This window comes from Clinocottus analis, unplaced genomic scaffold (genome assembly GCF_023055335.1).
Source record: "Clinocottus analis isolate CAN_PGR_092001 unplaced genomic scaffold, fCliAna1.0.p SCAF_29, whole genome shotgun sequence".
NCBI classification, from domain to species: Eukaryota; Metazoa; Chordata; class Actinopteri; order Perciformes; family Cottidae; genus Clinocottus; species Clinocottus analis.
This window is the reverse complement of record NW_027176031.1, coordinates 385,610-413,313: the sequence shown is the minus strand read 5'-3', so window position 1 is coordinate 413,313 and position 27,704 is coordinate 385,610. Positions and strand designations below refer to the sequence as shown.

General features: G+C 44.6%; 1 protein-coding gene across 4 annotated transcripts; it reads left to right on the top strand.

The window, feature by feature from the left end:
- The first annotated feature begins 232 nt into the window (after positions 1-232).
- On the top strand, positions 233-26,162 carry farp2 (FERM, RhoGEF and pleckstrin domain protein 2). 4 transcript variants are annotated; one of them, XM_068593228.1, is made up of 27 exons: positions 233-316; positions 1,036-1,269; positions 7,699-7,803; positions 8,846-8,888; positions 8,978-9,056; positions 9,359-9,456; positions 9,657-9,771; positions 13,387-13,534; positions 13,636-13,731; positions 13,852-14,015; positions 14,114-14,182; positions 14,297-14,354; positions 14,465-14,720; positions 19,054-19,190; positions 19,424-19,513; positions 19,952-20,085; positions 20,163-20,244; positions 20,345-20,582; positions 21,206-21,336; positions 21,419-21,487; positions 21,565-21,654; positions 22,596-22,678; positions 22,976-23,094; positions 23,273-23,436; positions 24,305-24,412; positions 24,525-24,676; positions 24,779-26,162. In XM_068593228.1, the coding sequence occupies exons 2-27, from the start codon at positions 1,069-1,071 to the stop codon at positions 24,870-24,872; spliced, it is 3,123 nt and encodes a 1,040-aa protein (XP_068449329.1). In that variant the 5' UTR covers positions 233-316; positions 1,036-1,068; the 3' UTR covers positions 24,873-26,162. The 4 variants fall into 4 exon arrangements, with proteins under 4 accessions (XP_068449329.1, XP_068449328.1, XP_068449327.1 ...); XM_068593227.1 differs by lacking the exon at positions 23,273-23,436 and adding an exon at positions 23,883-24,022 and having other exon boundaries at positions 19,054-19,241; XM_068593226.1 differs by having other exon boundaries at positions 19,054-19,241.
- The last annotated feature ends 1,542 nt before the right edge of the window (positions 26,163-27,704 follow it).

Sequence of the window (27,704 nt, the reverse complement as noted above, 5' to 3'; positions counted from 1 at the left end):
AACACGAAACTGCACGCTATTTAAACTTTGCACGACGCCTTATTAAAAAGCCACAACATATAATTTTTCAGGCGGTCAGTGCAGTATATTCGTCCATCCATCGAGGCTATTTAAAGTTAAGGAAGGCAAATCTTCTCTCCCCAGCCCACAATCCTCAGCCCCATTTGAACCAATCACAGGACGAAAGGGACCGTTTCAGCCAATGACAAACTAGTCTGGGTACGCACTCCGTCGGACGACGACGACCATGGAACGGAGTAGTGTCCTATTCGGCGTAGCAAACTTTTAGCATTTAGTTTTGATACGGACTTAAACGGTAAGTTTATAGCTGCTTTATGGACACATGAACACTTTCCGACACTCTTGTGTGCTTTGCGTGACGGTTCTCCGGGAGGGAAAACTCGTTTATGGGCATTAATACTTCGTTGCGCTCCAGGTCTGTAAACTCGCAACGTTCTCCACTGAGCTCCATTGCTTTAATATATATATATATATATATATATATATATATATATATATATATATATACTTGAGTTATATGTCGATTGTGAATGTAAGTAGTGTTCGTTTTGTTTTCTCGCTTTACATCTGTTTGGGGTAACTGCAACAAGTCTTGCTGACCCACTTAGGCCCAGATGCAACGCTAATGCACGTAGAGTCTTGTGGGTCCTCCGTCGTTTATTTTATTACTTCTCAGCTGTCTTTTCGAGAAGGTTGGGACCTAAACTCGAGTTGAATGTTGGATGGATACCTCTGGTGAATATTTGCCTCTGGTCTTCAATATGTCAACTTTGTGTGTTACACGTATTATGAATGAGCCTCGCGCGACTAAAAATCGCTTCAGAATAATTTATTTTTGGGAATGTAACATGCTGAAGTTTAAATGATCCTACAACACGCCACCGTTCCACGACACATCTACTCACCCCAGACACAACACAGCCTTACTTAAACCACAAAACAATTCCTCGTGTTTTGCTTATGCCCTCCTCCCCAAACGCGATGGTAATTGCCTGTCCTCCCCCCTGTTTGCAGGAGTGAGGTTGGGGGAGCTGCTCTTAGTAGAAAATGGGGGAGCTCGAGGGTTCATACCGGGTGCTGCAGACCCCTGGCATACGGCTAGGAGCCCAGTTCAACCCTGGTATCAGCACTTTGGAGCCGGGCCAGAGCCTCAGCGGCAACATGGTCAGCGGGAGCAAGAGCCACGGGCGATGTCTACAAATCCGCGTGCAGGGGCTGGACGACTCCCAGGAGTTCTTTGACGTCGACGTAAGTTTCTTCGTGACTGTAGCACGCTCCCAGTGTACCTTCACATGCCTTTTTTTTTAAAATTTAATACGGTTGCAGTGTGCTGGACAGCAGGCTACGTGTGACCCTCTAGTCCCTGGGCTGCCCCGGTGCTGCGCGTGGCTTGGGTTGGTGACAGCTGCCATATGGCTTTGGTGCTGAAATCCCTTCCCTCCTTAATGCTTCTTATTTGGGTAACTGTGTAACTCACCAGGGTACTTTTTTAGTTTTAGTTTGGCTGTCACCTCAACTCAAGTAGTAATTAAGTACTTTCTGTTCCTAAGCCTTGGCAAACAAGGAGGTACATAATATGGCCATCCAGGCCTCAAGCTTGTTTACATTGACCATTTTAATTGAATTTGAACAAAGTGAACAAGAGGTTAATCTTTTGAAACCCCAGCTTTTGTATCCCTGTGTCGAGGTTGCTGGAATAGCTTCCCATTAATATGTTCTATCTTGTTTTGTATTCTGGTGTTATTTGGCTTTTTAAATTTTTTTTTACTTAAATGGTGATAAGATTGGCAGACATGTAGTCTCTCCCAAATGTTAGTTTCCTCTGCTCTGCCATCATTTGTCACTACAAAATTCATCTTTATATCAAGAGAGTGCAAGGAAAATTACACTGAAATGTGGATGTAATTGTCTCTCATTAAGCCTTATGAATCTGTAACTATGCATCACGGCTGTTGTGTTTTCTTTTCATTGTAAGTTACTTTACAGAGAGGTCAAACCCTTCATTATTCTGTTTTGGGCAAACTTTTTAAAACCACACTGTTGAAGTGCTTTCCGATGTTTACTCTCCACTAGAGTCATTCGGAAGTCAAATAGGAAGCAATAAGGAAGCCACTCTATCAGACCAAGTTTCCTGTCTTGTGTGGGGTTGGGGTGGTAGTGGTGTATCAGAGTGGATTCCTCACAATGCATTTAAATGGCCAGTTTTAATTTGCAGCGTGATATATCTAGACTTATGGGCCACTAATTCTACTAGAATAGTTTGGTGTACTCAACTTGTGCAACCACTTGTGTGACCACAACATAACTCTTTTGGTAGATGTAGTTTGGGGGCACCGCTGAGACAGACGTTTCATAATCTTATGCACCATATGTTATCTCAAAGACTTACGCTAATAGAATGTGACAAGCACAAGTTTTTTAATTTGTATGAAATCAGAACTGCTGAAGTTGTTTTTTTTTAGTTTTTTTTTTTTAACATTTTTTAACTCAGTTTTAGGAACATATTCAGCTTACCAAATTTGGCCCTGGAGGATTATAACTATAAGCTCTGGACATTGGTGTTGATAGGTGGTGGCAGACAGAAATACATGCCTCTGTAAAAGTGGGAATGACGGCAATCCTGTTGTCAAGCAGACAGCAGTTTTTCCAGGGACAAGATGGCCTCTGAGAGGCTCTGTTGTCCACCACCGCTGGCCAACATTTGCTTGACGTCGCTGCTCATTCATACAGAAAGAGTCGTGGGCTGTTGGGAGAATGGTATTTCTCTCTATACACAGTGGCTGCAGAGCTATACGTTCGCTTACATGACTCATTTTCAGTACTGCCATCGTGCTAGTTCGTCTGTAGTTTTTACGTCTGTGGGTCCATGAACCCTTTAAAAGAAAAATGTATTGGAATTGTAGTTTTTCCTCACGCACGCTGTATGCAAAAATAGCTACAAAATTGCATCGTTGAGTGCTTTGAATGGTTGTGGCCTGCATGCAACTGCCTCCCTTAATCGTGGCGTTTTGATTGCTCAGCTGCCTTGTTCGTTTGTGCAACGCCTACATCGTCAGTCATTACTTGTCCCCTCTGACTAGTTATCGTCCTGTCTTTGCCATCATGCTTTATGCTTTTACATCTGTAATGCGTCACAGATTTTATTCTCCGGATAATGCGGTACCTACATGGTCACGTGGTGGCGATTTTGAACGTGAATGTTTGTGGTCGCGCAACGCCTTTTTGGTGTGGAGCTGTGACGAACAAACCAGATCAAAGCCGCTTTGATCCATGGCCTTCGTGTGCTGCAGGTACCCGGCATGGCTGTCATCATCCAGCAGACATTTGCTCTCACATGGCTCTCGTCTACAGGGCCCCTCCCTGCAGCCAGCAGCACGGTAGAAAGCTCAGCCTTGTGGTTTCTGGACAGGGGAGGCCGGGCCCAGGCATGGCAGGGGAAACACAGGCTCCTTTTATCCAGCCACAGCCAGCCCCCTTCTTCTTTTGCCGGGGCCATAACTTCCAGCTCAGAACTCCCAAAAAAACAAAACAAGGGCCCAGGGTTGAGACGTGGAACCACGGCCGTGTGAAAGTGCAATACAGTCGGGGGCATTGGTGGGAGGGAATCCAGTGGGGGCGGGGGGGAGGTTTTGTTTTAGTGTTAGCAAACAAGCACATAAGTAGAGGGGTTGACAACCAAGTGGGTGACTGGCGGGGGGAGAGAGACAGAGACAGCCTCTGGTGTTAAAAGAGCAGCTCTTCTGAGGGAGCACTCATGGTCAGTACAAAGTTTGAGTCAGGGTGGTGGGGGAGGACACACACACACACACACACACACACACACACGAGTGGAGACCTACTAAAAGTTTGGAATTTCAACCACTGGCTGCAGCAAATTTGTTTATATAGGTTGTTGTTTTCAAAGCATCCTGCAATGGTTAATGGATAAAGTAATATTAGACTTGTATTAGGGGTTATAAAAGCAAAATTGTGCATCTGTTTCGTGTCCTGAAAAAAGGAGCACTCTTGCTCTTTGTTGACACCACTACAGCTGAGCACTCGGCTTTCATCTCTATGAAGCACTCACAATCCCACTGTATGCTAAAGTAGCTATACTGTGCTCAGAAGGACTTGTTTCATTTGATCTCTCCTGCGGTTATTGTTCTGATATTGTATTTTGTCGCTAGGAGCAGTTGGCTGCTACTCCCACCTGTATCTCTTTAATTTTATTATTATAATATTTTCCTGTGTTTTTCAGGCCAAGATTAGACTTGAAAGTATCTGGGTTACTACACAAGTGACCTGGGCAGAAGGCACACTTAAAAAAATAAAAAAAAGTAAAATAAAAAAAAAGGAAGACCCAACACCTGATCCTTAATACCATAGTGTTGCGTACATCTGCTAAAACAAACTGCTCCTGCTCAGGTGCGTCCTTAAAATAAAAAAATGCAATTTTTTTTTATATCTAAGTCATTGACAAGATGAGAAAAAGCACCAAAGGACCTGTCCTTTTCGTAGGATGTCTTATCACGGACTTGTGAAACAGGCCACCGTTGGTCAAGTATGTTTTTAATGTAGCGTGTTCTGACAATGTGCGTCCCGCCGTGCCAAATGCAAGTCCCAACACACCCCCTGCCGTCAGTAGGAGGTCCTGCCAGAGCTGCACTGACGTTCACCAGTTAGCTGGGGGGAGGGAGAGAGAGAGAGGGAGAGAGAGAGGGAGAGAGAGAGAGGGAGAGAGGGAGAGAGAGAGGGAGAGAGAGAGGGAGAGAGAGGGAGAGAGAGAGAGAGAGAGAGAGAGGGAGAGAGAGAGGGAGAGAGAGAGGGAGAGAGAGAGAGAGAGAGGGAGAGAGAGAGGGAGAGAGAGAGAGAGAGAGAGAGAGAGAGAGAGAGAGAGAGAGAGAGAGAGAGAGAGAGAGAGAGAGAGAGAGAGAGAGAGAGAGAGAGAGAGAGGAGTATCCACCATGCTCAACCTGTCTTGCAAGCTACACTAAGCCCTTGATTTGAAATTGGGCTGGGTGACGTCTGGGGAACCTGCGCTTTTGTGCGTCATCCCTCTTCGTTCTCTGTGCACGAGAAGGACATGTCTCCCCTCCATAGCTGCTTCCAAACCCTACACACCCTGTAGATACTCCCAAGCCCCTTACACACACACACACACACACAGGAAGATTTAGCTCCCAGAGAAACATCTGTTAGTGTTAATCCCTGCTGCTCTGTGAGCTTGATTGGGTGACCCACTGACTGGCCTTAACGTTAGAGCTCAGAGATGAGAACGAGATCTCGAGTTTGGTGTGAGCACACAACACTAACCCTGAGCCCACTGCCGAGTCACAGATGCTCTCGACTTGAAAAACGCCAGATGGTCTTTTGATTAGCAGCCTACTGTATTTCACAGCAAAATGGTTTCAGATAAATTGTGGTTGAAGACTACCACATTTTTTAAATGTCTTTTTCTAAATCTAATTTAATGTGTTTTTATTAGTGCTTTCAGACAATGTTTACACCCCAGTTGATAAATGCTCATTAATCAGGATAATTGTAGTCATGGAGGGATTCACAAGTCACTTTGATCTCATGCAACATGCTACTCACAATCATTGTATTATCAATTCGTCAGTAGTTTTAAATAATGAGAAGAATCTTTTACACAATAAAATAAAAAAATGTTCAATACAATTGTGAAAAATGCTCATCATAATCTCCCAAAGTCCACAGTACCTTCTTTTAAACTGCTCGTTTTGCCTGACCAAAAACACAATTTTTCAATTTGGCTCTAATATAAAAGGAAGGAAAAGCAGTAAATAAACAGCCCACTCGCTGCACAAATTGTATAAATTGGACATTTTCTATCTTAACGTGTACTTTAAATTCAGGTTTGGCCCACCACCTTTTGTCACACGGCGTTATTTCTTAACATCGCCTCACTCTTCTTCACTCTTCTCGAATGCAGAAATGCCAAACGTGTTTAAAGGCCGATGCGACAAGCCCGTGTGCCTGCAATTGTAAACAGCCACCAATGGCACGCAGAGATAAGCAGACGTGGTTGGCGGTGAGCGGAAAGTGGTTTTGAAGTAGTAATTATCTGCAAATGTCAGCGGTGTTAGGAGATACCGTGGAGAAACTCCTCTGGAGAGAGTACCTGGTAGATGATTCAAGCTTTCTGCATGTTCATGCAGTGAGTACCGTGTCCCTTTTTGCCAGCTGTCATCCGGCGCTCTCTAAATGAGGAGGACGAAGCTGAGGATTTTACGCTTCCCCTTAAGAAGGGAGAGTGCTGCAAATGCAGTTTCACATTCCTGCAGAGGGTTAATGAGTAACGCAAAGGAGGGGTGTCCAAAAGCCAGTCAACAAAGTTTCGCTCGTGACTGATGGCAATAGGGGAAGAAAACAATCAGTTTATTCGGATCTGTGTACATTCGGGTTCAATTGTCAAACCAATGCTCTTTAATGTGTATAGGTTGTTCAATTACATTTTAGAATAGGTGAATAGATTTATATTTCATGGCCAAGTTGATTGGACTCGTCATGACCGTTTACATGCCGTAAATCCGCTGAAAGAGGTGAATATTGAAAAAAGGGAAAGTGCGGATTATTGGATGGAAATGTCTTAATCCACGGGGAAGATTACAAAACACTTCAGACGTTTGACCCCGTCTGCCCAGAGCTTGGTGCATGATAACATTGACTCTTTTGTTTAATCGGCATTCACACAACTCCTCTGAGTCAGTCACAACCGGGGCGGACTACCCTTTGATTCCCTTCACATTTGGCCACTGACGCAGCCTGGATTGGACGTCTGGCCCGCGCTGGGACAAAGTATTTTAACACCCTCTCGGGTTGAGCTCGGGCTGTAATCAGACACTGTAAATGCATGGAAGAGGGCTGTTTTTACAACAGATTCCTACATTTATGGATGTCGTGCCAGAAGTTTTTTTTTGTGTGTGAATGCAGAACACACGATTGCATCAAACCAATGAAAATACTGAACAGTACATTTTTACAGTAAATTTCTCTCTGCTCCTTGAGTGGTAATATCTTACTTCAGCCAATGCAAAGCAGTTTTTTATATACTTTTTTATACGGCTTTTAGACTTTTAAAAATACTATTTTATATTACAACCAGATGTTTCAGGCTATAATTCCCCCCCACCCCCAAAAAAAAGTCACAGGCCAGGTTTCCAAAACCTCAAGTGCAATGTGTTCTTAGTACGTAGTAATTAGCTCCCCATTTAGTGAAAACAAACCCCAGAGCGTACGAGATCTAAATTTGGGCAGATTTCCGGCTCGCATTTTTGCTGCGCTCCGTTCGGGGCCAGATTACTTTTTATTTTGTTGTACATTGGGACGCGTTTTTAGCAGTTGACTTGCTCATCCAGAAACTATTTGAACTGACAGATGGAGCGTCGGCAGCCATAAAGCACACGTGAAGGGGATCATTTGCAGATGCCAAATGTTTTCCGCACCACACAGACGGACGGAGTGTTTACGCTGCTCTCGCACCAGTATGGCCTTCCTCACCTCAACACAGGCCAAAAAAAAGGAAAAGAAAATGTAGTTTTTCATAATAATCTCTGTTGATCATGTGTATTGTTCTTTAGACTTTTGTTGTTGTCAAAACTTTCTCTTTATTGAGGTTGTAAGATGTCTCATCGATTATGAAAATAATAATTCTTTTTTTCTCTTTTTTTTTTTCAGCCCAAAGCTATTGGACAGTATCTCCTTTCTGAGGTTTTCTTGAGAGTAAACCTCATAGAGAGGGATTACTTTGGCCTGGAGTTTCAGAACATGCAGATGAACTGGGTATGTACTGCCAGCCGCCAGTTGGGTGTTGACCTGGTGTTTTTTTTTTTTTTTTTAGAGGTCAAAGTTCACAGCTAGTTGGCAACAACTTCTTCAGTCCTTTCTTGGTTACTCTTCTTATAGATTTCCACAGCAGTGCAGAAACAGTGAGACAGTATTGTTTTAATTGGACTCCAGCAATATATAATCTTGGTATATATATTTAACTTGTCTGGCACAAGCACCCTATACACAAAAGTCAGACTTTCCACTGTTGTATTCCTCCAGAAACATAAGTGGATTTCAAGACCACTGTTTCTTTTTCGTAAAGCAGCCAGGAAGAGATATTGAACACCGCGCTGTATATCTTCTTCAAAGGGAATGGAGCTGCTGTTGACCCACTGGCGCGTGCGTGCGCGTGCATGCAATACATTTGTTCCAAAGACGCTTTTACGCGCCAAAAGTCGAGCACTATGTTTAAATCCCGGCAACTACAAATATAAATAACTAAATACCTCCAATAAAAATGGGAAATGACAGTCAGGGTCAAAGTTAAGTCACATCTTACTTTGGCAGTTTTTAAGTCAGCATTTCTGCACTTCAGGTTCCCTTGTCTCAAAGTCGATGCTGTCCGTTAATGATACTGGAGGAGGTGATCTTTGGGTACCTTTCGATTCTGAGGGTTACGGTGCGATTATAGATTCTTCTTGATGCATCAACGTTTTTCTACATTTTGCAGAGGGAACCAGTGCTGTACTAACTTCCGGGCTTGGCCAACAATAACGCGGCATCCGTGCACCACTCTATTACACCACATATCTGTCCACATCGAGAACATTCCTCTCTCAATCAGGCCCAGATGGAACAAGGCAGGCAGGCTTCTACAGTAAGGCAGTGAAGCCAGGTTTAAAAAAAAAAAATGTTATCATCTCGACGCTGACATAACCTACAATCACTATGTAGTAAGGGAGTCATTTAGGGTTCGGCCGGTACCACCTGTTACATTTCAACGAAAACATTTTTCATAATACGGTGACAATGATGACTATTTCTTTCTCTTCAGGTTTGGCTAGAACCCACGAAACCCATCGTGAGACAAGTCAGGAGTAAGTGAGCTCAAGTATTGGCTCAAATTCCACCTAATGAAAGCGTATTTGTGCGCTGATGATCTGGTCTTGTGTTTATTCTTTTGCAGGACCAGCCAATACGCTTTTCAGACTGTCGGTTAAATTCTTCCCTCCAGACCCCGGTCAGCTGCAGGAGGAGTACACGAGGTCAGTGACTGTAATTTCCTTCTGGATATTGCCTTTATCTCGTGCCTGTGTCGAGGGGCTTTAGAAAATACAGTGATTTTTTTTTTATTTTTTTTTTTCTTCTTTTTTTTCCTTTTTCTTTTCTTTTCTTTTTTTTCTCTCTCTTTTATTCCCTCCTTAAGCTATAGTATTTGTTCTCCCAAAAAATGTTGATGAAATACTTTGAAGGCTTTTTTGCAGTCAGTGGAGTGTCAATGCATTTGTTTAGTTCTCATGAACAAAAATGGACAGACATTTAGGACTTTTTTTATTTCTTTTTATAGGTACTTATTTTCGCTACAGATGAAAAGAGATCTGATGGAGTCCAGGTTGATCTGCACTGAAAATACCGGAGCCCTGCTGGCCTCTCACCTTGTCCAGTGTACGTTGAAGCTGCTAAATATGTATTTTTTTCCTGTTATATTACACTGTAAGTTGTAGGTGTACCTAATATAGTGGGTATTAATAGAAATCCGATGTGCTCATTCACAAAATAAAAGCTGCTAGGGGCCTTGCTCTGTGTCCGTTTACGGTGACACGTTCAGGAAAATCTGACGTTGGCTTTTTTTTCCCAAACCGTAGCGGAGATTGGCGACTACGATGACGCAGCAGATGGGGACTTCTTGAGGACGTCCAAGCTGTTGCCGTACCAAGAGAAGGTGCAGGAGAGGATCATGGAGCTCCACCGCCGGCACCTGTAAGTTGCTGCCCTCCGATCTCTCTTATGTCTTTTTCCTAACTCTTGGATCTATTGAACATTCTGGACACTGTCAGTCGGGAAGTAAACTGATAGTGTAAGTCCTTTCTTACCCTCCAGTGACATAGCGAACCCCCTTCCAGCTGCTTCAGCAGCTGTGTTAATGCTGCTAAGTAGCACACATTTATAGCTGCACAGTGTCTCATCACTAAAACCGAATGGACCAGCTGAGTGCCAACCGATTGTTCCGTCGCAGCAGCCGACCGGGCGCTTCTGCCCAACTCGCGTGGGTGCAGGCCATCGTATATATTCATTTTTTGTCTCCAACACTTGAGACTTGAAATATATGTAAAATCTTGAAATAGGAAAGTACTCTACTCTTATTATGCATTAGTAAATGTTATTTAAAAAATTTTTGGGAATATTTTATTGTACAAACAGAACAAAGACAATACATAGGATGACAAAACATACAGGCCAACAAGACTGTGTGTGTGTGTGTGTGTGTGTGTGTGTGTGTGTGTGTGTGTGTGTGTGTGTGTGTGTGTGTGTGTGTCCCCTCCCCCACCACCCTGACTCAAACTTTGTACTGACCATGAGTGCTCCCTCAGAAGAGCTGCTCTTTTAACACCAGAGGCTGTCTCTGTCTCTCTCCCCCCGCCAGTCACCCACTTGGTTGTCAACCCCTCTACTTATGTGCTTGTTTGCTAACACTAAAACAAAACCTCCTCCCCCCCACTGGATTCCCTCCCACCAATGCCCCCGACTGTATTGCACTTTCACACGGCCGTGGTTCCACTTCTCAACCCTTGTTTTTGTGTGTGTGAGTGTGTGTTATATAAAAGTTGAGGGTAGATTGATATGTATGCAAAAATGCATGTACGTGGGTTTCAGGCTAAAAACAAAAATGTGAATATCAATAGACTGGGTGGTGTCATGTTTGTAAAAACAAAGTGAAGGATGACCAGATGGAGTGGTGTTCTGTATTGTAAATGACAGAGGAGGTTTGATTTTCCATTGAGATGTGTTGAGTCATTAGGTTTTTCCAGTGTGTGATGTGTATGTTATTCCTTAATTTCCAGTTCAAGAGGATAGTTTTCTTGGCAATAGTTAGGGCCACGAGGAGTAATTGGCGGTTAGTTTTGTTTAGATGTATGGTTGTGATGTCTCCTAGCAGGCACAGTGAAGGGGATAAAGAGACGATGCAGCCCAGGAAGACAGATAGTCCCTCAGTTATTTTTACCCAAAAGTATTGAACTGGTGTACAGTGCCAGGTGGCATGAATGTAGCTTTCCGGGCTATTTTGAGTGCAATGTGGAAAGATGTCTGACGTGAATCCCATTTTAAATATTTTATGCCCAGTATAGGGAATTCTGTGAAGTATTTTATATTGTATTAGTTGTAAATTTGCATTTTTAGTCATGAAGTAGATGTTATTGCAGATATGGACACAGAAGTCGGCATCGGGAGTGATGGATAAATCTGAATTCCATTTTATTGACGGTATGATGAGGTTTGGTAACATTTTTATGGAGGTGATATTAATTAATTATGAAGTTGAGGGAGGTAATTCTAAATTAATGTCCTTAGTGTTTGGATTGAATAGATGATTTGATTTGCAGATATTCCAGAAAGTGATTGTTCCCGATGCCATACTTCTGAACCAAATGGGGCAATGGAACCAGGGTGTTGTTAGTGAAGATGCGTTTCAAATGAGTGATACCTTTAGCGGACAATGTGTGGAGATGAAGAGGTTAATTGTGGCTTAAAAAGTCGGGATTGTTCCATGTAGGAGTAAAATTTGAAGGTGCAAAAGTGATGTTTGTAATTTTGTGAAATTTCCACCAGGCTGTCAGAGTTTCTGCCATTGTTAGTGTTTTGAAGAAGGATGGCGTTTGATTGACTGGCTGAGAAAAGGGAGGTCTGAAATCTCAATGTCCTTACAAAATGTCTGTTCTATATCTATCCATATGTGATCTGATTGGTTGGGTAAATGTGATTTGTACCCACGACACTAACATTGCGTGTTTTGTTCCCTGAGATTTCCGTGGAAGAAATTAATTATTAAAAAAATAACATCCTTTTTAAGACACAGAACGCAATCTCTCGTCAAATTTCATGCAACCTTTTTTTATTTATTTATTTATTATTTACACTTTCAGCTAAAGTTTGAATAAAACCTGATTCATAATCACACATTGTCGCTTACAAACATTCTGGACCCGTCTTCAGTTCGTATCCCACAGGGTTCATTACAGGAATAACAATGTTTTTGGAATGTGTAAACGGTGGCATGTTGTTATATTTTTCTAAATTAGATTTTTTTTTTTTATGTGGCTCCACAACACAAACTGCGATGATGTACGTGAGCTGAGACAACCACGTTCCTGCTAAACAACCGTAATGAGAGGGTTTGCCCCATCTCAAAGAGTCCAGAGTCTCACAAAACCTGGCCGCTGCACTTTTCCCACCGCCGGCCACCTCGTTAGCTCAGCGCTACCCTATGGCCAATAGGGGCTCCTTTCAGCCCAGCGTATAAAGACCTTCTGCTAATCTCTTCCCTGGAAGCACAAGCGGCGAGTTCTCTCGGCCTAATCCCCTGCTTCGGCCAGCTCTATTAGCCATAAGGCCAGTGGGGCAGGGGAGGGCCCTAAGGAGATTTTCAGCGCTTAACAGATGAACAAAATTAGAATGTGGTGATGATTGGATGGATAGTTCTCCCTAGCACGCTGTTTGGTTGTAATCCCACAATTTTAGATAAATCCTGGAAGTTGTAAGGGATTAAAGGACACACCGCACTGCAAACAAGGCCTGATGCAACATCTTTGTTTGAACTGAAAGAAAGACGAGCAGCAGCATGGACGCAAAAGGCTCCAAACACCGAAGGCCTGGTGAATTGTGACCATTAACTTTTTTCCGTTTGACCAAGAGTTTAGTTTTACTGAACTGTTGACATTGTCTCTACAACAGAGAATCAAACAAACTCTCAGTATTGTCGGCGTCTTCAACAAAACGCATCGTCTCAATGTGCTCCTGGAAAATTACAAGCTCAGATGGTTTATGGAGGAATTAATAATTTAACTGGCTGTCAATGTCTCGGTTAGTTACTCTAAAGAAAATCACTTCAAAATTTCCTCATTTTGTTATCTCAAACATGCAGTATCTATTGACGGAACAGTCCTATAATATTTTGGGCGTAATAAATGTGGCGGATATTAAACATGGTCATCCAGCGGGATTCAGGAGCAGCGATTATTCATGCAGCATTTTTTCATACACAGTTACATAATTCAGGGTACGTTGGAGATGGAAGCATAATACTTTACAATTCATTCAGTTTCCGTGACTGTGCTCAACTCAGTGTAACATCTTGTCAGAGTCCTTTTGGCTTTCACGTCCTGGAGCTTTTCTTTTCAGCCCATCAAGAATTTGTTCTCTGCACTTACTGAGTCTGTGTAGTTATTTGGTTATAAAGGGGTTTTCTGTATATATCAGTGGGTAGTTCCATTGTTCTGTATAATTTGGTCTCATGGAGCCTTCTTATGAAGGTTAATTTATGAGGCGAAAGGCGTAAATGTTACTTAAAATTGCTTTATTTTTTTATGTCCACCCCAGTGGCCATACTCCAGCTGAATCAGATTTCCAAATCCTGGAAATTGCCCGCAAACTGGAGATGTACGGGGTCCGCTTCCACCCCGCGGCCGACCGGGAAGGCTCCAAGATCAACCTGGCTGTTGCTCACATGGGCCTTCAGGTTTTTCAGGTGAGCGCGGCTCTCCTGCCGGCTGTGTTTTGTGGACGGGACCCTCGGGGCCCGAACCATGTTGCTAAAGGTCACTTCTTTCCTCTTAACATTTCTCCCAGGGCAACACCAAGATAAACACCTTCAATTGGTCCAAGATTCGCAAACTCAGCTTCAAGAGAAAGAGGTTCCTGATCAAGCTCTACCCAGAGGTTCACGTACGTATTGATGTCTGTCTTCAGAAAACGCCAATGCAGGTCATTGTGTCCTTAAGTCTCCACCGTAAACGGGACCAATATACTGTGTGGTTTTTATTGTCTTCTTCTGGGTGGTTTCAGGGGCCCCATCAGGACACACTGGAGTTCCTGATGGCCAGTCGAGACCAATGTAAAATCTTCTGGAAGATCTGCGTGGAATACCACTCGTTTTTCCGCATGTTCGACCAACCCCAGCCCAAATCCAAAGCCATCCTCTTTACTAGAGGCTCCTCCTTCAGATACAGGTATCGCATACGGACAATAAATAAAGAAAGAAAGGCATGTGTCATATCAGGTGTCTGTGGTTTTTATTAATTTTTTTTTAATTCAAAACTCTTGTCAGTGGACGGACTCAGAAGCAACTCGTGGACTACGTCAGGGAAAACGGGGCGAAGAGAACTCCATACCAGAGGTGAGTGTTTCTATACACTGTCTTCATGCTGTTTAATTGTTTTTTCCAGAAGAAATGTTTCCCCCCCCCTGCAATCGTCTGACTAATTCTGTCATTGAATTGTTTCTCGCTCAGGAGGAACAGTAAAATACGAATGTCTGCTCGCTCCCTTGCTACAGATGTGCCAAAACAGGTCAGTTGGCGCTACGAATGGAGCAAAAGCTTTACACATGTTGTACTTTAATAAGTGAACTAATCCAATCCTCCTTTTTTAACAATTCTCTTTTTTTGTCTATCATTCAGAGCTTGTCATTCAATGACAGTCTTGGGGCCCCAGGCTCCCCCTCCTCCGCCACCGTGTCCTTCCACCTCCCACGAGCAGAGCTCCAACCTCAGCCACGCCCTTTGGCCACACCGAGCCGGTCTCCAGCGCCTCCCCAGCAGCAGCAGCAGCAGCAGCAGCAGCAGCTTCAGTCCCCTCTGCAGGCCGCCAGACCCCCGACCCCTCCGAAGGAAGACCCTGTCAAGGCCACGTCCCCATCTCACTACGCTTTTCAAGGTGCCCCTAGAAATCAGGCAGCAGGACACTGCAGCCCCTTGTTTGTGTGTGTAGAGGGTGGCACTTCCCTTTTGCAGCCTTCCAAAAATGGCAATGAGGATAGCGAGCGCAGCGGGGGGTGGAGGGCCATGGGGTGGGAGGTGGGAGGGGGCGGCGAAAAGAGGAAGGGGGTTCTCGCGCCAGAGTCGTTCCAGGCCAAGCTTTTGCGCGCCACACAGAATCACGCGCTCTCGATGTCCAACCCGCCGCTGCACGTCACCGAGGAGTTCATAGATGACGATCCCACAGAAATCTCCTTCTATGGCGGCGGGGCTGAGGCCTACTCTTTTGGGCTCGAGGACGATCGCTTCGATTACGCGCAGGAGTCCTACCCTAGCGGAAACACGCTGTCCAGCGTGGGCATTGAGGACCTGTACGAGAACAGACACCTTTTCCCCGACAACTTCGACGGCCACTCAGAGACCAGCTCGTTGGTCAATAGCCGCTCCGAGTGTAGCCACCTGGACAACCTGGGGCTCATGTCGGCGGGAGAGTCCATGTCGGCGAGCTATGGAGGCGGCGGCGACTCCTCGCTATGCTTGCCGGGCTCCGACATCCAGTCGGAGGCCAGCTCCATGGTCAACTTCCCGGCGTGCTCGGTGCGGTCGGAGAGCAGCTCCGCCGTGCAGTTTAGTGACCTGGTGGAGCAGTTCGAGCAGCTTAGCTACCCGCCCACGGCCACCGAGGGCTCCGGGAACGGCAGCTCGGACTCGGACTCCGACTGGGGCTCCGATAGCGTCCTCCCCCCCGAGCAGAAACTGTTTCACAGTAATTTGCTGTTAGGGAGCGACGGGATAGAGAGTTTCCTCCGGCAGTACCACAACCTGCAGGCCCTGTCACTTGCAGACCCGTCTGGATCCCCCCATATCAAAATGTAAAATCCTGCATCGTTCTAGCACTTAATGATTAATGACTTCAAGCACTCTTTGATAATACGGTCTCAGCAACACTTTTGACATTCAGAAAGCTTTTTAGATAGTTGCATCACGTGAAAGTGTCTGGCTGTCTTTATGGTCATACGTGGAGTGATTTCCGTCCGCCCGCTGCGGGCACGCCTTTACTTTTATCTCTTTTATGAGTGGCGGGCAACATCTACTATTTCATATTTTGGTCTGCAGCTGCACTTATTTTGTATGTTTTGATCAGTGATTTGACCTGATGTAGCCCCTCAGTTTGTGTTTTTTTTTTTTCTTTTCCTCTTTCAAATCGATTTTTGGCCTTAATGTTTTTTATACACAAGATTCTCAAATTAGCTAGTTGTCTTTTGTCTTTTCCAGTTATCTTTATCTGCAACATTCAGCCTCTTTAAACAGATGTCGAACATGCATTTTGGGTGAATCCCATCCAGCATTCCAGGAAATGCTAAATATTTTAGCGCTTTTACTTCGGAAGCGTTGTATCTTTTTAACTAAACTTTTTTTAAGTAATTTTTTTAAACATTAAAGTACACTTAAGCCTAGGAATGGCTTTGTTAGTTTTGCCTCCCATTTGCTGAAAGCACAGTAATTGAACTTGATATGTTAGAAAATTATTTTACTTCCATCTTTTAATAGTTTCACTTGAATGAAACTAATCTCGTAAGTATTGTATTTGTATTTTATTTTTTAAATGGTGATTTCTAACCATTAGTTGTTTGTTTTTTTACTATAACTCGACCAACAATTAAGCAAAACATATCAAATAAATGTAATCAACGAAAATAGTGTTGTTTTTACAAGTGATAATCACCATTTGGCTCTTTTAAAATTCTTGTTGAGGGAAATCATGAATGCTTCTCTACTCTCAGGGTAAAAATACAACCCACCAGTAGTATAGTCTCGGTTCAGTGATCTTCACTTGTGCGCCTCACTGCCATCTGCTGGCAGAAGTAGTCGCTAGCATTCTTCACATCACACCAGTCCACAACATGAATGTAGGAGGCGTCATGTAGGATTTCTGAAGGATAAATTAAAAAAATCATTAACCTTTTGGCTATGTGCTGAGCTTAGTTAAGGAATGTAAGCAGTGTACTATCGAGCCAGTAAACTACACTGACACAGCTTCCTGCTAAATGAATGTACGTATGTAAGGCTTTGTGCTTTTGCAGCACACTTGCAATAGTTTTAATAAGTTGGAAGTTTCGGACACTAATGCATGATTTCTGAGAATATCTAATCAACATTAAAACCCCTTTTAGTAGTTAAAAGGGTCTTTGGCACGTGGCCCTTCAGCCTCTTCAGGGTACCACAGAAGTGGTTTTCTGTTCGTTGGAAGGAATCAGAGCGGGTCTTTTTGCACATTAGCGATGAATTTCTCGGTGCTTTTCATATCTGCTGGTATTATTTTTTTATTGTCATGTTTAAGTATTGGCATAGGAGCGGTCGTTAGCTGTCACGCGGTACAACGTCCAGGCCTCAGAGAGACTTCCGGTCTCAGAAAGTCAGTCTTAAAGTAAACACTACAAGCAAATAATTGTGTTGACATCTAACTGATTGGTAGTAGTTTGTTCATTTACTGATGTCAGTTCCTTCTCAAAGTCTTGACTTGCCAAGTGCAATTAACTTTTTTTATTTTATTTCCTTCGTCTGAGCTCACTTGAATCTGTCCAAAGGCAGACTCCACTACGCTTTTGCAGACTACATCCTGCAACATTTTTTTTTCTTTTACACGTTAGTCTTTGTGTGTGTCTCTCGCCCCGCCGTGCCTTAAAGCACTCACTTTCTCTCGTCCTTGTTGTGTCTCAGGTGTGCGTTCCGACTTACTATCCAGTAGCGTTGGGGCGTTTCCAGTGTACATCCTTGTTGGGAAAGGGGCAGTTTATGTCTACTCTACTTTTTTTTTTGACAATAGTTAACTCCTCCCCTCTTCTCATTGTCATTTTAAAGGATGGCGAGCCGCCATTTTCGTTTCATAGACCATCACTTAACCTATGAGGGCATGTGGATTTGGTTGGTCGCTCTTTTTCCTTTTTTTTGGCCTTTGGATCTTTTCTGCCATGTGAATCTCCCCACATCTCGGCCAAACATCTAACCAATGACCATAACCAGCTAAGCTTAACTGCACTTGGGCACCAAGTAATCAACACTTAACCCTGAAACATGTATCTTGACTTATTATAAACAACCTGTACTTAATGTGTGTATGTTTTTACTCTCAAGAATAAAGTCATCACTTTTGGGTACCATGAATGTCAGACTTAAAATTCTTCTTTTTTTTTTACTCAGACGCAGACCGACATTTATAAAAAAAAAAGTAAAGAAAAGGGGATGTCATCATTCGGACAATCGGATCACGACGGAGAAATGTTATCTTGCCCTCTGTCTTCTGAGACCGGTTGTAGATTTAGATTATTTTTTTTGTGGGGTGATAAATATTAAGTTACAAGGCTGGAGATATTATGTAACGGTGTGTTGTTTTACCCTAATCATTTTCTGGATGATAAAAAAAAGAGGAAACTGCAGGATTGACTTTTGATCCTACGTAGAATTCTTTAAAAGCCTTCGCTTGACTTTATTAATTTTCCTTTTAAAACGGATCACTCTTTATTGTTACTTTAGAAAAAGACGCAACAAGTAAACACACGCAGCCTTTTAAATTTGATGCAACACACTTGTGTGCTGTCGGGGGTTGGGTCGCATTTGTACACAAAGATTCCTCAGCCTAATTCCAGCTCAGTGTGTGTGTGCGCTCCCTGTTTGGACGGGCTCAGGGCCAAGTAATTCCACAGCAAACTCGTCGTCCCGCCGGGGAGTCCGATGTTTCTCCTCTTCCTTCTCGTATCATTCAGATAAACCATAAACCACAGTTTGCCCTCTAGACAAGCCACATTCCTGATAAGTCTTTGCGTGAGCAATTATTTCCGGGTCGAGTCTTGTTTTTTTCTTTTTTCCTTTTAGGCCTTCCCCCGCTCCCTTTTTTTTTTTCTCTTTTTTTCTCTCCCATTAGAAGTGGATAAACAGCTGTGGTGACCTGTGTAGCCCAGCGTTTCATCTGCTGGTTCGGATTTGAGGCAGGAGTTCTCTTGAGTTGGAGTGCGTAGAAGTTGGCTATGAATAAATATGTTGTTAAAGACTCCAAAAACAATATCGGGAGGGTTCGGTAGGGGGTAAAATGTGGAAACAAATACTTGATATGGTGTGATCCGCCATCTCCCCCTTTTTGCTGACCCGTGTGAAGAGCCGTTAGGGCTTGTTTGCGCTTTTTTTTTTCCCTAGAGGAAACCACGTAAAGAAGTTGAGATTGTTGACTTCAACCCGTTTCAAAAGCTTGACTAAAATCAAATTTTATTCCATGTGTGTGTCCCCTTCCTCCACAGATTCAGCCGTGGACAGTCCCCAAGTCTCCCCCATGAGCTCCAAGGGTCCCCTCTGCCTGTCCCCTTCCTTCCAGATGTCGACCCTCAGCCTGCCGGGCCAGACCCCGTCGCCCCTGCAGAGCCCCATCCTGAGCGAGGTGGGCGGCAATGCCAGGCTAGAGGAGGAAGAGGAGGAGGGCAGGAGGAAGGTACACTGCTCACATGCCACCCTTCCACCACCCCCCCTCTCTTTTTTTTTTTAAATCAGGGGTAGAAACCAGAGAACACTAGTTGTTGATGATGGGAGGGGATTTGCTAAATCTGTTAGTATCTAGGTGTTTAAATGTTGTCCAACCCTCAGTTTGAAACTCGTGTCCCTCTTCTTCCTCAGCGATATCCCACCGACAAGGCCTACTTCATCGCCAAAGAGATTCTGACCACAGAGCGAACATACCTGAAGGACCTCGAGGTCATCACTGTGGTGAGTTTTTTTTTGGTGTTTTCACCTGGAATTACCGAGGTGGCAACACCTATGCAAGTCCGCCAAGTCAATGACCCATTGTCTTGACGTGGCATAGCGGCCATTACACGCTAATTTCACAGATTTCTCTGTGGCTTGAGACCATTAAAAGCTGATGGAACTTTCCACACGTCCAAGGTGATAGGAATAAATATTTGACATGGCTTTTGGCTTTGATTGTCATAAATTGCCTCAATACAAATTTTCAAAAAAGCAGCCAGAGAGCTAAGTTTCCTATACATATATTTAATTTGTTAGGTACGTCTAACGGATGGAGGAAAGAGGAAAATGCCCGACTCATAAACCTCCTTTTCCAACATGATCGTTATTGACATACCAGTCTATTCAGTAGGCGAGTTCATATGCATCAACAGTTTGTTGTCCCTCTTCGGTTCCCAGTGGTTCCGCAGCGCTGTGATCAAAGAAAACGCCATGCCCGAAGGCCTGATGACCCTCCTCTTCTCCAACATCGACCCCATCTATGAGTTCCACCGGGGCTTCCTCAAGGAGCTGGACCAGAGGCTGGCTCTCTGGTAGGTGCGCCCCTCAAGTGTCTCTCTGTGTGATAATGCACATGTGCAATGCTAACAAAGACCAAACGATTCCGCAGGGAGGGGCGCTCCAACGCTCACGTCAAGGGCGACTACCAGAGGATCGGCGACGTGATGCTGAGGAACATGTGCGCCCTGAAGGTGAGAACTCGTCTCCCCACACACACACAAACACTTGCTTCTTCCTCTCTCGTCCTTCTGTGCCTCATGCCGCACGTGTGCTCTTGTTTCCCCCCTGCAGGAGTTCACCAGCTTCCTGCGGAAACACGACGAGGTGTTAACAGAGCTGGAGAAAGCCAGCAAGAGGCTAAAGAAGCTGGAGACGGTCTACAAGGAGTTTGAGCTGCAGAAGGTCTGCTACCTGCCCCTCAACACGTTCCTGCTCAAGCCCATCCAGCGCCTCATGCACTACAAGCTCATCCTGGAGCGACTGTGCAAGCATTACTCTCCCTCCCACCGCGATCACGACGACTGCAAAGGTGAGCACTCCATCGCGTTTTGTATGCGTCATTATTAATGATCCAACTTTGAATCACTTCAATGAGGCCAACTGGTCTTAATAACGTGTGGATCGGACGACATATTCATTTTTTGTTTTGAGAGCGTCAATTTATCCAAATGGACGACCGTAGAATACGTCCATGTCGTGACGGACGTGTTGGACATCTTTCACAACTGTAAAGAGTGTACAATCTGTTTGTCATGTCATGTTTTTTGATTGAATGAGCAGAAAATGCTATATCATGAAATGTATCGCTTTCGAGAGATGGAATGACCAATGTGGGTACTGTCCCGACCAAAAGGTTGCATGGTTATTGGGCGCCCGCCCTGTCCATTATCAGACTGGTATTATGTAGTCTAATCGTCGTTCATTTACTTGGTTGTTTATTAATGATGAATTGCAATATTTTACTGTGAGCTCGCCAGTCGATCAGGCCACTCGCTGAATCGTCTCCGAACACGGGTCACATCTAGATGATAGAATAGGTTTTACCTCGAATTGTCAATCTTGGAGATAAACGTATTTATGATTCTCAAAATGAACCTGTTGTCTCTGTTGAAATGGTGAGAATACTTTTCATTTGAATGTTGTCTCATGCAGAGGCTCTGAAGGAAGTGGCCGAGATCGCCACCCAGCTCCAGAGCAGCCTCATCCGGCTGGAGAACTTCCAGAAGCTGACGGAGCTGCAGAGAGACCTGATCGGCATAGAGAACCTGACGGGGCCAGGCAGAGTGAGTGCAGTGACGGCGAGTTGAGGCTAGGGTGTGCTGGGGAGACTGTCTGACAAACCTTTTTCCTTTTTTTCTTTCATAGGAGTTCATACGAGAGGGGTGTCTGTACAAGCTCACCAAGAAAGGACTGCAGCAAAGGATGTTTTTCCTGGTTGGTGCAAAAACTACTCCTTACTTAAACTTTCATTTCCACAAATTAATGTACTGAAAAGAAATGTTTCCTTTCAGTTCTCAGACATGCTCCTCTACACAAGCAAAGGCGTCACGGCGACCAATCAGTTCAAAGTGCACGGCCAGCTGCCCCTTCACGGCATGATTGTGAGTGTTTACGCTCCAGTTCACCCTCTTTTCAACTTTTTGTCCCCCACAACCTATGTTAACCTTCGTCCCACCACAGCTCTAGCAGAGGGATAGTATTCCCTGACAGTGAGATGTGTATGATGTGATCAGTGTATCGAGAAAGCGAAGGGCCCCCCGGGTGTCCTAACTTTGCTTGTCTCTGCTCTTACTCCTGGCTGCAGCTCATAGTGCTGGATACACCGGTAAGTCCTTTGAGCGCCACCAGCCCTACCCTTTTTCTCCTGTGCTCGTGTAGACAGGCCACCAAAACCATTTCTCAAGATGACGAATCTTGTCGGTGCATGCAGTGGGCAATAGTCTGTGGTTTTATATCAAGGCCGTGGACAGCTCCACTGATAAAGTACAAGGATGTGTTTTGCCACAACGGATAGTTGTGTTTTGGACTTGAAGGGGGTTATTGATGGGAAGGTATAGGCGCTACAAAGAACTTTAGTCCCGGAACTACTTTCTTTTCCAGCCGTCCATTGTTGTCTGTGTTTCCATAACTGCGATTATTTGGCAAGTTAGCCCGCGAAACTAGGGCTGGTGTTTAAGGTCGGCGTGCACGCCCGTTTAATCTAAGAAATCTTAACATACATCTTAAAAGTTTACGTCGACCCTGGTCCCTGCTGTCGAAACGGTTCCTCCAAAGGTTCCCTAATACCCAGGGAAAGTTGGTGCAGTCCCAAAGGGATTTGTTGGAACTCCACACAGTTTACCTCCACATAGACGTATATAGATGCTCTGGTGGAGACCCTTGGGCAAGCCTGCTTGTGACTCCAGTCAGACTCCTTGCCTGTTTCCCCTCTTTTCATCCGGAAGCTCAAGTCATTCATTGTGAACAAATGTGTGGGGGAGTTTTGGGATGGAATGCTTCCTGCGTCGGGCTGACGTTGTCTGGGTTTCTCTTTTGTTCCTAGGTGGAGGAGAGTGAAAACGAGTGGTCGGTCCCTCACTGCTTTACCATCTACTCTGCTCAGAGGACCATTGTCGTGGCTGCCAGGTGAGAAACGACAAAGAAAAGGACAACAAGTTGCACTGTGGTGTTCCTTTTTGATTAAAAGTACAGAGATAATCTTGTACTGTGAATATTATATTTGACATCACGTAATCTTGACTTGACTTCATGTATTTGATGTGGACATCACAATGGCATTAGAATTCTTCGTACATATGCACAAAAAGAAAACCAGATGCACTGTTTTGAGTGTATATGGCTAAATGCTAATTTCCAACACCTCATCTGATCTTCTTTCTATGCTGTAAATGCACACAACTGTTGTCCTGTGCGGGATTCCAGCTCTAAAGTGGAGATGGGGAAATGGATTGAGGACATGAACATGGCTATTGACCTGGCCAAGAAGTCCCAAGAGAAGTCCAGCATCTTCCTTGACGCAGGACTCGGCGACCACTCCAACCGTAAGAGCTTCTATTCCCTCAGTGTTCCCCGAAGAGGCGCCCTGACAGGCGCACTGATTGAGTGGAGACGTTCCCTTTTTTCTTTATTTGATACTTTTCTAATGTACAGTTAATCCTTTCCCTACCCCTGAAAACAACTTCCTGTCCCACCTCCTCCTCCTCGTCCCCACCCCCTCAGGGTCGTCCGACGAGGTCTCCTTGGAGCAGGAGTCTGAGGACGACATGAACTCGTCGCGCACGTCGCTGGACAAGCAGACGCACCACCGTGCCAACACCACCATGCACGTGTGCTGGCACCGCAACACCAGCGTGTCTATGTCCGATCACAGCCAGGCTGTGGAGGTACTCCTCCTCCGCCCAAGTTTAACACACACTCGCTAACACTGCACATACTTGCTCACACATCTGTAAATGAAGAGTAGTTTGATTCGCGTGCGGGCAACGTTCATCTCCACTGCTGCGGAGGATTTAAGGAAAGCGGCGGCCGTCATCTCTGCGTTTCACCTCCTCATCTCTAACGTTTAAATTTGACCTCTTTTTCTTTTCTTCCCCCACCCCCTCCTGGTGTCTGTTAATACCCAGTGTCCCATCTGTTTGGCTGTCCCAAAAGGCTCTTTTCACTTAAGAGGATACTAATAATGTGCACGCAATTAAGATTTCTCCTCCATCTTCTTCCTCCACAGACCTTGAGGACTTCTCTTACTCTCTTTTCTTCCTCTCTCGGCTAACATGCTAACCCTGTTCTCTACGCTGTTTTCTCCTCCCTTTTTTTGTCTCCTCACCCTCAGTCTACGGCTCTCCAGCTATCTCACCAGAACTCCCTCCTCGCTATCTCCTTGGTCAGGGCCAACGACCAAACACCATCACACACGTTTGCTGGTACCGCAACCAGAACCTCTCTCTCACTGATTACCTGCGCATGAACCAGGTACCGGAGCCATTCGGGCCGGGAGAGTGGTTTCTCCCTGGAGTCTCAGTAGAAAGCCCAGACGAATAAAAACAGCTTATTATATCTTTGTTGAAAATCAATGAGCAAAAAATGCTGGGGCCCTGAGAGACGCAAGCGTTTCCTATGTAATGTGTGTCACGACCGAACGCTCCATTAAAAAAAAACCCACAAACAAACCATGACTCGTACTTTTGAGTTTAATGACTAAACATAAGCTACAATCGCTCGGCTAACCTTTTTTTTTTATTTTTGTCTGCGTAGAACCAGCTGTCGGGTTACCTGCTGAGGAAGTTCAAGAACAGCAACGGCTGGCAGAAACTCTGGGTGGTCTTCACCAACTTCTGCTTGTTCTTCTACAAGACTCACCAGGTCAGCAGACAAGTCCCTTCTAGACACGTTCCTCCGGTTTGTGTTGAGATAGCGCTAACCACACCCCCTCCCCGCACTCCTCAAACACACACACGCCGCCTCTTGCTTGCAGGACGACTTCCCGCTGGCCAGCCTGCCCCTGCTCGGCTACACGGTCAGCACCCCTGAGGAATCGGACGCCATCCACAAGGAGTACGTCTTCAAGCTGCAGTTCAAGTCCCACGTTTACTTCTTCCGGGCGGAGAGCGAGTACACCTTTGAAAGGTACGCGACTTGTTGGCGTCGGCGCACACCAACGAGGGGTCGTGGTATTAAAAATGTTTTTATAAATAAATAAATAAAATCCATGTGCGTTTGTGTCCACAGATGGATGGAGGTGATCAAGAGTGCGGCCAGCACCACGGGCCGGATGAGCCTGCTCATACCCAAAGGGGGTCCCATGGAGATGAACGGGAACTGAATCGGGCGCCGCCTGCCCGCACCCGGAGGCTGGGCCTCCCCTGGGGTATCAGAGAGACGACCTTGTCTTTTTAATGCTTTCCTGTCGTTTTCACACGGAGCGAAGATTCGGACAATGACATATGGAGACTGGAAGATGTAAAGCCAGTTAAAAAGAGTATTTAACATTTCTCACCCTAAGGATTTAATTCCAAAGGTTTGTGAAATGCTAACGTCAGTATACAAGACATAATGAAAGGGAGACTTTTTGGTTGGTTTTATTTTTATTTTGTTTGCATTTTTAGTGCTCAGTTGGACTTATGAAAATACTGTTCTATGGGACCAACGCCCACAGAAAGGGGGCTTTTACGGTTTAGCACGCGATGACTGAAGCTTTGTTGGGACACAGATGATGCACAGTATGTGGGGGGAAATAAATGAAGGTGTGTGTGTGTGTGTGTGTGTGTGTGTGTGTGTGTGTGTGTGTGTGTGTGTGTGTGTGTGTGTGTGAGAGAGTGAGGTGAAGGCGAGCAGAAAGTTTACGGGATGTTAATGCAAGTCGTACGTTTTTGGAGATGCATGGAAAGTTTTGAGAAAAACTGATGCGATTTCGGTTGGAAACATTTAACAACATTTCTTTATCTTCTCCAAGAATAAAGCTGTATGAAGTATTAAAATGATCAGCGGTTATTCCTGAGGCTTTTCTCTGTCACTGGGAGGTGGTTTCAGGTTTTTCTTCTTGAAAGGGAGCTGCTTTAATCTGTAGTCGGGCAGCATTAACGGCCAGTTCGGTGCTACATTTCTCTCTTTAATATCAAATGTAATCAAATGTATCCTGTTTTTATTCTTTCGGCATAGGGATAACAACTTGAGGAAATATTGTGCAGTGGTGACTAGTCTGCAGAAGTCACAGGTTCTCCCCTCGAAAGGCGGAACCAGAAGAACACGTTGTGAAGTAATTGTACTCTGTGATGATTTTACCAACGACGCTTATTGTCGGTTATCTGGTGCGGTACATGCACATATTAATTGGTACAGTGTTTGTTTTTTTGTATGAAGACTGGAATCTTTACCCCCGCCCATGTGCGTGTGGAGCTGTTCACGTAAGGTGACGATGGAGGTCATATCCAAACCATCTGACATTCTGTGTACGTGAGAGACTGACTGTTGCACAGGTTAACAAACCGTACATGTTACTCCTATTTATTGTTTAGCGTCATCATCAGGGTTGTTGCTCCCGCATGTTCCCCCTTTCCCTCATGTAGTCGTGTTATTCCTTAAAAAAAAAAAAAAAACTAACTAATAAAAGATCGTTGCAATCACCCTCTCTGTGGCTTGGTTTTGTGTACTGTGTGTGTGGAGATGTATCAGAGATCATCTGGCTGGTAGATAACGAACAGACTTTCAGAAACTAGTAGCAAGTACACCCTTTTGTGCTTGCTGCTCATTTCTCGACATTGTGTTCAGATCACTTTTAGCTGCCAGTTTGCACCATCTTTTTTAACGTGATGACCTGCATTTAATGCCCGAACCGAAAATCCAACATTATTTGCAAAGCTACTTTAAAACAGGTCTGTTCTATTCAATTACAGATAACTTTCAGCTGCTCTCAGGAATTCAAGCAAACATAAAAACTCAAAGCTTCCTCACCCGAGGTTAGTGTTTGTAGTAAGAAGTACTTTAAAGACGAGTCAAATCTTTTTCAAACTGACATGCCTTGGTAGAGGAAGTATTCCCATCCTCTACTTTAATCAAAGTGCAATACCAAATGGTAAATATTTTATTACGAGTCCTGCAATGACAAGCATTCTTAAATAAAAATGCCATTCATATTCATGAAAAGGTGAGTTGTAAAATACAGAAAAAAGGTCCTTCTGATCATAGTACAATTATGACATATTTGATTATTACCTGTGCATTAATATAAAAGATAGGGCTGTTTAAGATTATTTTCATCATGAATTCATCTGACAATTGCATGTCTTGCTCAAGGACACTGCAACATGCATACTATGAGGAGACCAGGGATCGAACCGGCTACCTTGAGGATGACACTCTTCCAATGAGCTACAGCCGCCGCTAAGTGTTATTCAGGAGAAACACATGCTGCAATGATATACACACTCGGTAATGAGCATTGCAACGCGTGCTGATGAGGTCTAAACATGCGCTGCTTTTGGAGTATTTTCCCAAATGATCTGTCGGTGACAGTTCGAGGAGTTGGCCTCGTCTCTGGGTTAAACAAAGCAGGGCATTCCTTGGGCATGCCCAAACAGAGCCACGGGAGGGTGTGGTGCCCCTCCGCACCCCCCTGGGCCAAAGGTTACAATATCGCTCTTCCAGGGAAATCTCGTCAAAACATTTTCTGTTAGGGAGTGGAGGAGATATGTAGCTGCTTGCCATTATAGCATTTGGCTTTCAAAACAACGTGGCTGCATAGGACCGCCATAGTCAAAAGATTTCACATGAGTTAACTTTTGGATTGGTGATCTCCTCCCCTCGGCCACTGCTCGTCTGTCCTCAGGTGGAGTGGCCTGTGGGGACTGATGTGTGTCTGTATGGCTTTTCTCCCATTGACCTTGACCAATTGTCTTCATCAGTTTCTACTTCTAGATTTGAGTGAAAGCAATGTGTCTGTTTCAAATCGGTGTCATAGGCTGACTCTGATCCCGTTAATGTCTCACAGAGCGTTTGCATAATAACTCCCATTTAATCGGGCATAGCTGTTTGCCCCCTCAGCGCCAGTCTTCATGTGAAGCTAACAGCTGCCAGCGTTAGCTTAGCATTTTATCTTAATATTTAGCAGACAGACCTGAGTGACATGGATCAGCGTTGCTTTAGCTCAGGCTTAAAA

Bases quoted from the DNA above. Each gene is read 5' to 3' on its own strand.
- farp2 (XM_068593226.1), top strand. From the start codon at position 1,069: ATGGGGGAGCTCGAGGGTTCATACCGGGTGCTGCAGACCCCTGGCATA. The intron at 19,242-19,423 runs GTACACTGCTCA...CTTCTTCCTCAG, and splicing joins AGGAGGAGGGCAGGAGGAAG to CGATATCCCACCGACAAGGC. The intron at 23,095-23,272 runs GTAAGAGCTTCT...CCACCCCCTCAG, and splicing joins ACTCGGCGACCACTCCAACC to GGTCGTCCGACGAGGTCTCC.